This window comes from Kogia breviceps, chromosome 5 (genome assembly GCF_026419965.1).
Source record: "Kogia breviceps isolate mKogBre1 chromosome 5, mKogBre1 haplotype 1, whole genome shotgun sequence".
Taxonomy (NCBI): domain Eukaryota; kingdom Metazoa; phylum Chordata; class Mammalia; order Artiodactyla; family Physeteridae; genus Kogia; species Kogia breviceps.
The window spans coordinates 79,365,172-79,378,180 of NC_081314.1; the positions used below are offsets into that span (position 1 = coordinate 79,365,172).

The following is a 13,009-nucleotide window of genomic DNA, read 5'->3' on the forward strand; positions in this document are numbered from 1 at the left end:
ACTTATCTTTGCAGTTGCTACACAAGTCTGTTGTGCATTTGGTTAGCATGGGCTAGTCCCCAAGTCTCATCACCACTGGGAGCAATGACAAAATAGTTTCTGGGTCTCTAAAGCTGAGGCCTTTTCTAGACTCTATGTTGTCCCTTATCCTTGGGTTGGCATGTTCATCCTTCACACCTGCCGTTTCTCCAGTGAAGGTGTACACTCACAAGGCTTCTTTTCCTTGATTGGAGCCTGGATGATCTTGGTCGAGGGTGGCTTACTTTTTTTTTTTTTTTTAATAAATTCTTTCAGGATTTGTTTATTTCATTAGTAGTGGAATTAGTTCATTCTTTTTTTTTTTTTTTAAATTTTGGCTGCATTGGGTCTTCGTTGCTGCACGTGGGCTTTCTGTAGTTGTGGCGAGTGGGGGCTCCTCTTCGTTGCGGTGCACAGGCTTCTCATTGTGGTAGCTTCTCTTGTTGCAGAGCACTGGCTCTAGGCACATGGGCTTCAGTAGTTGTGGCACACGGGCCTCAGTAGTTGCATCATGCGGGCTCTAGGGCACAGGCTTAGTAGCTGTGGTGCACGGGCTTAGTTGCTCCATAGCATGTGTGGGTTCTTCCTGGACCAGGGATTGAACCCGTGTCCCCTTCGTTGGCAGGTGGATTCGTAACCACTGTGCCACCAGGGAAGTCCAAGTGTGGCTTACTTCTATAGCTGGCTGAACTCATTGGTTATTTAGAGATCTTTATCTCAGTCAGTATTGGACTATAAAAGGATAACTTTAAATCCTATAGCTATTACAACAAACTTCATGCTATTTTTTTCTTGGATAGAGGAGTTTGGAATTTATTCTATAAATAATGAAAAGTCTTTGGAAGGTTCTGAGTTTCAAAGGGGCATAATCAGAGTTGTGATCTGTGAAAAGTGTAGAAAAGATCAGAATTGGAAAGGCCTGTAAGAATATTACTGCACTGTTAGAAATCCAATCTATGTACAGCACCGTAGCCACTCCTACCTCCATAGAGTTTAGATGGACTTACTTTTTTCTGTCCTGACTGCCATCACCCTAGTCTTAACACTAGCATCACTTCTCACTTCATTTCCTGTAATAACCTCCTGACTAGTCTCCCTACTTCCTCTTTTTCTCCCACTAAAATTAATTCTTTATGTGGCAGGTAGAGAGTTTGTTTTTTAAAACATACCTTTATTTTGATTTAATTCAACTACCATGAGTTTACCCGTTTAAAGCGTACAGCTAGGGACTTCCCTGGTGGTCCAGTGGCTAAGACTCCCAATGCTGGGGGCCCGGGTTCAATCCCTGGTCAGGGAACTAGATCCCACATGCTGCAACTAAGAGTCCGCATGCTGCAACTAAAGATCCTGCATGCCACAACTAAGACCCAGTGCAGCCAAATAAATAAATAAATATTTTTTAAAAATAAAGTGTACAGTTAAATGGGTCTTAGTATATTCACAAGCTTGTGCAACCATCACCACTAATCTAATTTTTAAACATTTTTATAACCCCTCAAAAACCTCATACCCATTAGCAGTCACTCCCCATTCCTCCTTCCTCCCAGGCCTGGCAACCACTAATCTACCTTCTGCCTCTATAGATTTGCCTATTCTGGACATTTCATATAAATGGAATCACACAATATGTGGCTTTTGCTTTCTTGCTTCTCTTACTTAGCATAATGCTTTTGAAGTCAATCTTTGTTGTAGCATATATTAGCACTCCATTCCTTTTATAGCCAACTAATATTCCATTGTGTGGATATAACCGCATTTTACACTTCCAGTGGCAGTGTATGAAGGTTCCAATTTCTCCACATCCCTTATCAACATTGGTTTGGTTGTTCTCTACCTTTTATATATATTTGTATATATATTTATATATGTAAAAGATATATATATATATATATATATATATACACACACACACACACACACATATAAAAAAATATATATATATATATTTTGCCACACCACATGGCTTACAGGATCTTAATTCCCCGACCAGGGATTGAACCCGCACCCTTGGCAGTGAAAGCACGGAGTCCTAACCATGGAACTTCCAGGGAATTCCCTTCTCTACCTTTGTGATTGTAGCCATCCTAGTGGGTGTGAAGTGCTCTCTCATTGTGGTTTTCATCTTTGTTTCCTTGGTTAGTAATGATGTTGAGAACTTCTTAATGTAGTTATTGACCTTTGCTATATCTTCTTTGGAGAAATATTTATTCAGTTCCATTGTCCTTTTAAAAATTTCGTTATTTATCTTTTTATTAATGAGTTGCAAGAGCTCTCTATATATTCTGGATATAAGTCCCTTGTCAGATATATGGTTTGCAAATATTTTTTTTCCATTTTATGGATTACCTTTTTACTTCCTTGATGGCATGGTTTACAGAACCAGTGTTTTTAATTTTCATGAAACCCAATCTATTTTTTCTTTTGTCACTTATGCTTTGATATTGTATCCAAAAGGCTTTGCCTGACCCCAGGTTGTGGACATTTATGCCTATGTTTTTCTTTTAAGGGTTTTATTGTTTTAGCTCTTACATTTATGTCTTTCATACACTTGGAGTTAACTTTTGTGTATGGTGTGAGGTAGGGGTCCAATTTCATTCTTCTGTATGTGAATAGCCAGTGTCCCGGCACCATCTGTTGAAAAGAAAAGAGAGATCTTTTAAAAACATAGGTCAAGGGCTTTCCTGGTGGCGCAGTGGTTGAGAGTCCGCCTGCCAATGCAGGGGACGCGTGTTCGTGCCCCAGTCCGGGAAGATCCCACATGCCGCGGACCGTCTGGGCCAGTGAGCCTGTGCTCCGCAATGGCAGAGGCCACAACAGTGAGAGGCCCACGTACTGCAAAAAAAACAAACAAAAAAATAGGTCAGATCACAATCCTCCTTTATTGAAATTTTCAATGATTTTCCATTGCACTTACAATAAAATCCAAATTTCTCTGCCTATCTCTTCACTTTCATTTCACACCACTCTCTTATTCACCATGCTCCAGGTCCCAGGTCTCTCATCTCCCAAAATAAGTAAAGCTTGCTATTCCCTTAGCTTCCTCACGTTTCTTTATTCTCTCACTTTAAATGCCATCTCCTCATAGATGACTTTCCTCAACTGTTCTTTCTAAAGTAAGTTCTCTATTCCATCTCGCTTATTTTCTATACCATCTCCTTTTATTTTCCTCGTGGCCTTAATTACCTGTATATCTGTATCTACTTTACTACTTTATTTACTTTCTTTGAGTAATACTTCTTTGCCTCTGCCATAGTGTTTCGCATATGGTGTACATTCAATTGTTAGAAACTATTATTTACAATTAGAAGGGACTTTTGAAATCACCTAAACACTCTTATTTTACAAATACAAAAATCTAGGTCTAAGGAGGGTGAACGAGTTGTCTGAGGTCAGAAGGAATACTTTGATACTGAGAGCTCTAATTTCCAGGACAGTTTCTTTTTCATTTATAACACTGATTTGCCTTATGCCAATATCATGCTTTTTTTTTTTTCAAAATAACTAAAATGAAGAAATGGTTTTGTAATTCCTTATAGAAACGATATTATTTTTCTAAGCTTTCTTCCTAAAATGACTGAAATGGGCCCTCAAATGGAAGGCCTGGCCCGGGTTAGGAAGGCCGGAAGTCACCCTCCAGTAGGGCACTAACTCCTTTGTTTCACCCTCCTTGGTTGTCCCACCGCCTCCTCCCTCTGCTGCCCACCGCCTCCCTTTCTTCGGAGTCCACCGCCCCAACACAGCCGTCGCCGAGGCTCCGCCCACTTCAGGGCCCCGTGCCCTACTCCAAGATGGCGCCAGGGGCTACTGCTCTGGAGGAAGTGAGCTCACGCTACTCCGGAAGGGAAGTGGGGGGGGGGGAGAGCAGGCGGGCGGGTGACTAGCTGGGGGGCTGTGGGTGGGGTGGTGGCCCTAGCTGTGGCTTTCACATTTGGGCTGGAGAGAGGGCAAGGGACTTGTCCCGCCTCTGGGAACCCAGTCGAGGGCCCAGGGCCGGGGGCGTTGGAGGAAGTCGCCCCAAGCAGCTCGCCTCTACCTGGAGGCGAGGCGACCCTGGGAGCCGGCGTCCCGCCCTCGGCGGCCTCCTTCTCCGACCTCCTCCCGGGCTGCTCGCGGGCGGCTCCAGCTCTTTCTCGAGGGCTGCGGCGGGAACCGCCGAGCGGGCTGGACCGGACCCTCCCGCTGAGGACCGGCCGGAGGAGCAGAGGGAGCGCGGCGGGGCAGTCCGTCAGCCCAGAGGTCAGGCCGCGGGTTCCCGTCCGTGGTCCGTCCTTCGCCCAGCACTCCTGGCTAGAGTCCGCGACCTCCCCACGCTGCTTTTGCTTCTCCTTTGAGCATGCCACCAAATCCTCTGGCAGGGTGATTTTTTTTTTCTCCTTCCTTTTGCCCGGAAGGAGATATATATTGAAAGGACATCTGTCCTCATCGCTACCCCTCTCCTCTTAAAAGTTTTCCTTCGGGGGAATGCTTGTATTCCTCCCCTGGACCATTTGATGATTACTACTCCAGCCGCCGTCTGGTTTAGCAACTGGGATCACCTTCAGATCAGATCTTAAATCTTATCACTTACAAAATTACAGAGTTGTTCGTTCTCTCCCGCCCAAGAAGGGCAAATGGACTTTGGAGTTAAGATGCAGGGGGGTGAACCAGTGTCGACAATGAAAGTCTCCGAGAGCGAAGGAAGGCTGGAGGGCCTGGCCACCGCGGTGACCCCGAACAAGAACAGCAGCAACAGCAGCTGTGGGGGTGGAAGCAGCAGCAGCGGCGGCAACCGAGGCGGCGGTGCCAAAGGCTGGCAGTACAGGTACGGCCCTTTCTCCACGGTGATAGCCTGAGGTCGGGGTGTGCTGGAGTCTGCATTCCTGCAGTTGCTGAAGGATGACGTCTTTTCACTAACTTCAGAAGTAACTAATAGATTTCATTTGGACCTGGGGTCTCATCTTCCATTAGCAAGATTTAAGTCATTCATTTGTCCATTCATTCAACAGGTATTTGTTGAAGGCCTTTTGGAGAACACATAAATGTATCCCTGAACTTCCTCTATGACTCGAGAGCTAATTTTTTCTCTGATTTGATGCTATACTCACTTTTGTTTTTCCTATATTGTAATTTGTTTACAATAAGTCTGCCTTCCTTGCTTGCTTGTTGAGAGTAGGGACTGTTGAACTCAGCTCTCTCCGGAGGCTAGCAAATGCTAGGTGCTCAAAACATGTTTGTCCAGTGATGGATGGAATCATTCAATCAGAAAAGATTCTTGCCCTCATGGTGTTTGCGATTTAGAAGGAAAGGTGTACATACATAATCTGAATACAGAGGCAAAAGTACAACTGCTAGTGCCTCCAAAACTCTAAACTAGTGAGATGTTTCAGTTTGACTCGATCAGGCCACTCACACCTCTCTGTCTTTGAGAGATTCTACATTTATTTTCATTGATATGAATGAAAAACTGAAGGAACAGGAAGTGAGTACTGGAGAAGCAATGGTTTTATTTTTTGTTTTTGATATGTAAAGGATAGGTAGGTAATAACCATCCAGAATCTTTTTTTCCAAATTGAGAAATATTTGACATGTGACATTATATTAGGTTCAGGTGTACAACATAAATATTTGTTATTTGTATGTATTGTGGAATGATCACCCCAATAGATCTAGTTAACATCTGTTACCACACAGAGTTAATTTTTTTTAATGAGAATTCTCTTAGCAACTTTCTTATTTTAAAAAAATATTTATTATTTTATTTATTTTTGTCTGCATCGGGTCTTAGTTGCAGCACACAGGACCTTTGTTGAGGCATGTGGGCTCTTCGTTGCAGCACGCGGGCTTCTCTCTAGTTGTGGTGCGTGGGGCTTCCTCTTCTCTAGTTGTGGCGTGCAGGCTCCAGGGCGCATGGGCTCTGTAGTTGTGGTGCGTGGGTTCCAGAGTGTGTGGGCTCTGTAGTTTGTAGCACACAGGCTCTCTAGTTGAGGCACACCAGCTCAGTAGTTGTGGCACGTGGGCTTAGTTGCCCCACGGCATGTGGGATCTTAGTTCCCTGACCAGGGATCTAACCCGCATCCCCTGCGTTGTAAGGTGGATTCTTTACCACTGGACCACCAGGAAGTCCCAGCAACTTTCAAATGTTTGATACAGTATAATGTATCTATATGGTATCTATAGTCACCATGCTGTACATTACATTTCCAGGACTTATTTATTTTATAACTGCAAGTTTGTACCCTTTGATCACCTTCACCCATTTCACCCACCCCTCCCTTTGGCTACACTCAATCTGTTCTCTATATTTATGAGTTTTGTTTTGTTTTTTAGATCCCATATGTAAGAGAGATAACACAGTATTTGTCTTTTCTCTGTGACTTATTTCACTTAGCATAATGCCCTCAAAGTTCATCCATGTTGGTGCACATGGCTAGATTTCCTTCTTTTTTATGGCTGGATAATATTCCATTGTGTATATATACTACATTTTCTTTGTCCAATCATCATTGTCCATCTGATGGACACTTAGGTTGCTTCCATGTTTTGGCTATTGTAAATAACACTGCAATGAACATGGGGGTCCAGATATCTTTCTGAGTTAGTGTTTTCCTTTCCTTCAGATAAATACCTGGAAGTGGAATTGCTGGATTATTCAGAATCTTAAGAATGAATGAAATTGGAATATCTCATGGTATTGGAACTATAGGAATGAATTATTAAATTTTGGTTAACTGACTGCCTGTCTGCTTAGCTCTTGGTTCTTTTTAGCTTTTGTGCTGTTTGTAGTTGTGAAATTTGAAAGGGATTAAAGTCAAGATTTCATGAAGGATATACATTTATCATGAATAATATCCATATATGTGAAATATGCAGGACTATATTAACACAGAGAAACAAAGTGTAGAAGATTATAACTTTTTATTGATAAGTGATTATATGACAGGAAAGTATATTTAGTTACTGTGAGATGTCTAGGCTCACTTTTGGAATGCATGATGCTTTTTCTTTTGTGGTTTAAGACTAACCATATAAAATTATCAGTAACTTGGCAGGTTTTTTTTTTTTTTTTTTTTTTTTCGGTATGCGGGCCTCTCACTGTTGTGGCCTCTGCCGTTGCGGAGCACAGGCTCACTAGCCCAGACGGTCTGTGGCATGTGGGATCTTCCCGGACCGGGTCACGAACACACGTCCCCTGCATTGGCAGGCGAACTCTCAACCACTGTGCCACCAGGGAAGCCCCAAGCAGGGTTATTTTGATATGACTTAAGGAAGCAAGATAAAATAATATTTCATGTAGCCAGAGGTCAGTCTTCTGACGTCCTCAACTGTTTGAAACCCAGTCTTAATTGAATTTAAAAGTGAAACAGGTTTCTTAACACTGTCATAAAGCCATATACTTTACTCCTGTACTTTGATTCAGGACCCTATTATCCCTTACTTAGGGTATTATTTACTGGTTATATAATTTTCAAACTAGAATCTGTTGGAAGCACAAATGAAAAAAGTTATCAGGGGAAGTGTAATAGGAAATGGCAACTGACAGCATAGGACAGTCAAAGATTTGAAAAGTTAACATGAAGACTAAGCTGTATTACTTCCTAATAATATAATCATAGTTACGATGACCTTAAGTCATCCAGGAAAGCACAGTTTGTTTAAGCAGAGAACTGTAAGATAGAGTGTTGAACAATTTCAAGGAAAATAGCTTAAAATTTTTTTAAAATGCTGAAGTATTTGGAAAATTCAGTTATGTGGAACTCTTCCCCAAGGATGCAGATATATAATGCATTACTGCATTTACATACTGACATGTCTCTTTACTTAAATGAGGCTTGTTCGAAGCTAATCCTTCAGCCTACCTCTCAGTCAAATTTATCCTCTTGTCCTCTACGACATTGATCAAACAATTTTATCCATTGTCCTGCATTGCTGCTTCTTCCCTGGCTTCTTCCTGTGAGGCCCAAAGCTCTAGACTTTAAAAACAGCAACAATAATGAAAACTAACCTAAATCCTTTCCCCTTAAAAACAGTTTACACTCAAACTGCCTCCATTTCCTTAACCCTCATTTATTGCTCAACCCATGACAGTTGGCTCTGTCCTTACCAAGGATATGAGTAAAAAATGATGAATGTTTTTAGATTCCTATTCCAGTTGGTGTCTCTGTAAGTGTATCTGTTATTATTCTTTTCTTGACTTTTTTGACATTACTTTCTCTTGGTTTCTCCTTTATTACTCTGTCATCTAATTGCTCCTTTTTCATTTCTTTGGTTGGCTCTTTGCCTTTAGAAGCTTATGTGATACTTCATCATCTTCTGTTCTTAAGCTCATGTTTTCTGTTTGTTATCTGTCTTTTCCATGGCCTCAACAGCTCTCTCTGAACCTTGAGAGCTGTAAATTCAACTGCTTACCTGTAATTTGCTACTATCCTGTTATAAAAAATGGAGATTTCAGGTTATGTCTTAGGGAGTGGTTGAAATTTAGTGAAGACTGTGGTTCAAACCCTGGGCTTTGGCTTTGCAGACTTAGAAAATTAATTAGCGTAATGTTTTCAAGGTTTATATATGTTGTCACATATATCGTTACTTTATTCCTTTGGGTGGCTGAATAATACTCATCATGTTTTGCTTATCTCTTCATCAGTTGATGGGCATTTGGGCTGTTTCCATTTTGCGGTTATTATGAATAATGCTGCTTTGAACATATGTGTTCTAGTTTTGTGTGGACATATGTTTTCATTTCTCTTGGATATATACCTGGGAGTGGAATTGCTGGGTCATATGGTAACTGTTTAACTTTGTTTAAAATTTTATTTTATTTTTGGGTCTTGGTTGCTGCACGCAGGCTTTTCTCTGGTTGTGGCGAGCGGGGGCTACTCTTCGTTGCTGTGCGCGGGCTTCTCATTGCGGTAGCTTCTCTTGTTGCGGAGCATGGGCTCTAGGCGCAAGGGCCTCAGTAGTTGTGGCACATGGGCTCAGCAGTTGTGGCTCACGGGCTCTAGAGCGCAGGCTTGGCAGTTGTGGTGCACAGGCTTAGTTGCTCTGTGACATGTGGGATCTTCCTGGACCAGAGCTCGAACCCGTGTCCCATGCGTTGGTAGGAGGATTCCCAACCACTGTGCCACCAGGGAAGCCCCTGTTTAACTTTCTGAGGAACTGTCAGACCATCTTCCAAAGCTGCTGCACCATTTACCTTCTTATCAGCAGTGTGTTAGGGTTTTAATCTCTTCACCTTCTCATCAACACTTGTTATTGTCTGTCTTTTTGGTTTGAGCCATCCTAGTGGGTATGAAATGGTGGTGGTGGTGCATTGTGGTTTTGAATTCCATTTCCCTGATAACTAATAATGTTGAGTATCTTCATGTACTTACTGGTCATTTGTCTTATCTTCTTTGGAGAAATGTCTGTTCAGAGGTTTTGGGTATTTTTTTTTAATTGAACTATAGTTGGTTTACAATATTGTGCTAGTTTCAGGTATACAGCAAATATCATATATATATATATATATATATATCAGATTCTTTTCCATTATAGGTTATTACAAAACATTGAATATAGTTCCCTGTGCTATGCAGTAGGTTTTTTTTTTTTTTTTTTTTTTTTTTTTTTTGTGGTGCGCGGGCCTCTCACTGTTGTGGCCTCTCCCATTGCGGAGCACAGGCTCCAAACACACAGGCTCAGTGGCCATGGCTCACGGGCCCAGCCGCTCCGCGGTATGTGGGATCTTCCCGGACCGGGGCACAAACCCGTATCCCCTGCGTCGGCAGGCAGACTCTCAACCACTGCACCACCAGGGAAGCCCTGTGCAGTAGTTTCTTGTTGTTTATTTTATATATAGTAATTTGTATCTGTTAATCCCAAACTCCTAATTTATCCCTACCCCCTTCCCCTTTGATAATCATAAATTTGTTTTCTATGTCTGTGAGTCTATTTCTGTTTTGTAAATAAGTTCATTTGTATCTTTTTTTAGATTCCACATATAAGTGATATCATATGATATTTATTTTTCTCTGCCTGACTTACTTCACTCAGTATGATAATCTCTAGGTCCATCCATGTTGCTGCAAATGGCATTATTTTTTTGTATGGCTATGGCTGAGTAGTATTCCATTGTATATATATACCACATCTTCTTTATCCATTCATCTGTTGATGAACGTTTAGGTTGCTTCCATGTCTTGGCTATTGTAAATAGTGCTGCTGTGAACATTGGGGTGCACGTATTTTTTTGAGTTAGAGTTTTGTCTTTTCCGGATATATGCACAGGAGTGAGATTGCTGGATCATATGATAACTCTACTTTTAGTTTTTTTAAAAACAAATTTATTTTATTTTATTTTTATTTATTTTTGGCTGTGTTGGGTCTTCGTTGCTGTGTGCAGGCTTTCTCTAGTTGTGGTGAGTGGGGGCTACTCTTCGTTGTGGTGCGCAGGCTTCTCATTGCGGTGGCTTCTCTTGTTGCGGAGCACAGGCTCTGGGTGCATGGACTTCAGTAGTTGTAGCACGTGGGTTCAGTTGTTGTGGCTCACGGGCTGTAGAGTGCAGGCCTGGTAGTTGTGGCACACGGGCTTAGTTGCTCCATAGTATGTTGGATCTTCCTGGGCCAGGGCTTGAACCCATGTCCCCTGCATTGGCAGGCGGATTCTTTTTTTTTCATTTTTTTGGGTTTTTTTTTTGTATTTTTGGTGCTGAAACCCGGGAGGCAGGCGGATTCTTAAGCACTGCACCACCAGGGAAGTCCCGGCAGGTGGATTCTTAACCATTGTGCTACCAGGGAAGCCCCTATTTTTAGTTTTTTAAGGAACCTCTGTACTGTACTCCATAATTGCTACACCAACATACATTCCCACCAACAGTGTAGGAGGGTTCCCTTTTCTCCACACCCTCTCCAGCATTTATTATTTGTAGACTTTTTGTTGATGTCCTTTGGCAATGTTTAATTTGGATTTTGGGGGGTTTCTTTGAGTTGTAAGGGTTCTTTATGTATTCTGCATACAATTTCCTTATCAGATATATGATTTGCAAATATTTTCTCCTGTTCTGTGAGTTGTCTTTTCACTTTTTTTTTTTTGCCATACCACGTGGTTTGCCGGATCTTATTTCCCTGACCGGGGATTGAACCCGGGCCCATGGCAGTGAAAGCACCGAGTCCTAACCACTGGGCTGCCAGGGAATTCCCATCTTTTCAATTTCTTGATGAAATTACTTTCAGCACAGAAGCTTTTAATTTTCATGAAGCCCAGTCTGTTTTTTCTTTTGCTTATACTTGGTGTCACATTTAAGAAATCATTGTGAAGTCCAAGGTCACAAAAATTTGCACATATGTTTTTGTTTAAGAGTTTTATATTTTAGCACTTAAATTTAGGTCTCTGATCCATTATTACTTTATTTTTCTTTATGATTAATTTTATTTTTTCTTATGTGAAATAGCTGCTTATATCTTTTATTTTTATATTAATATTTTCTCAATATTTTTATTAATATACTTGAAGTCTATTTTAAGTATTTATTTATTTTTAATTACATTGGTGTTTGTTTATATATTTATTTATTTAATTTTTGGTTGCGTTGGGTCTTCGCTGCTGTGCATGGGCTTTCTCTAGTTGCAGTGAGCAGGGGCTACTCTTTGTTGCGGTGCAACAGGCTTCTCATTGCAGTGGCTTCTCTTGTTTTAGAACACGGGCTCTAGGCGTGCAGGCTTCAGTATTTGTGGCATGTGAGCTCTGTAGCTGTGGCTCGCAGGCTCTAGAGCTCAGGCTCAGTAGCTGTGGCGCACGGGCTTAGCTGCTCCACAGTGTGTGGGATCTTCCCAGACCAGGGCTCGAACTCTTGTCCCCTGCATTGGATTCTTAACCACTGCACCACCAGGGAAGTCCTTGATGTCTATTTTAAAATATTCCATACTAATTAATTTTTTAATATCAATAATGCTTTAAACTACTTTGATAAAAGAGGGATATACAGTGAAATGTTTACCTTACATACTTGTCCCAGCCACCTAGCTTTCCTCCCTGGAGGCACTATCTTTTACTGATTTCTTCACTATAGTTTCAGATTTATATTAGTTTTTTATATAACAAATATATAACTACATATAATATATTTTAGTTTTGTATGGTTAAGTGTTTTGCTATACTTGCTGCAAAGATTTTCCATAGTCTTTTTTTTTTTTTTTTTTTCTCCATAGTCTTTGTATTTTAATTTATTACCTTTTTCCAGGCACATAGAAAACTTGTATAAGTCAGACTCTTACTCTTTTTTTCTTTCACTTCAAATTATAGAAAACTATTTTTATGAATATTTGTTTTCATTTAGTTTTAAGATGATTTGGTGGTTTTGTTTAATTTATGTTTAATTATGTTAATTATAATTATATTTAATTTTAATCCACCTGGAGTTTATTTAGAAATATATGAGATAGTGTGTTATCTATCATTGTGTTACATATTATCCCCAAATTAAACAGCAGCGTTTTTTTGTCTCACAGTGTCTGTGGGTTAGTAATGTCTGTGCAGCATTGCTGGGTGGTCTGGCTTTGGGTCTTCCACAAGGCTACAGTCATCTTGAGGCTCAGCTGGGAAGGATCCACTTCCTGGCTCATTCTTGTGGCTCTTGGCACAGTTCAGTTCTTTTGGCCTGTTGGAAACAGACCTCAGTTCCTCATGAACTGACCACTGGTGGTCTCCTTTGGTTCCTGGCCACATGGGTCTCTCCATGGAGCATCTTACTACTTGGCAGCTTGTTTCATTGGAGTGAGGAAGAGAGAAGAGAGTGCTAGCAAGAAGGAAGTCACAATCTTTCGTAACCTAGGCATGGAAGTGAAGTCACATCACTTTTCACTAGTCATTAGAAGAAAGATTAGGTTCAGCCCACACAAAGGTGTGAATACCAGCAGGTAGGGATCTATGCAAGCCATACAAGAAGGTGCCTGTCGTACATGTTAATGTGAATGGACTCAAGAGTACACAGTTGGAAGTAAAGCTGAGAGTTGGAGGCTGAATTTAACTGTTGGGGAATAA

The 13,009-nt window shown here is 41.2% G+C and overlaps 1 protein-coding gene across 1 annotated transcript in view; it reads left to right on the forward strand.

The window, feature by feature from the left end:
* The first annotated feature begins 3,785 nt into the window (after nt 1–3,785).
* Nucleotides 3,786–13,009, forward strand: part of OSBPL11 (oxysterol binding protein like 11) — a 102,751-nt gene continuing 93,527 nt past the window's right edge. The window contains exon 1 of the mRNA XM_059064391.2: nt 3,786–4,819. Within this exon, the coding sequence (XP_058920374.1) occupies nt 4,629–4,819 (191 nt within the window). The 5' untranslated portion in view covers nt 3,786–4,628. The remainder of the gene's footprint in view (nt 4,820–13,009) is intronic.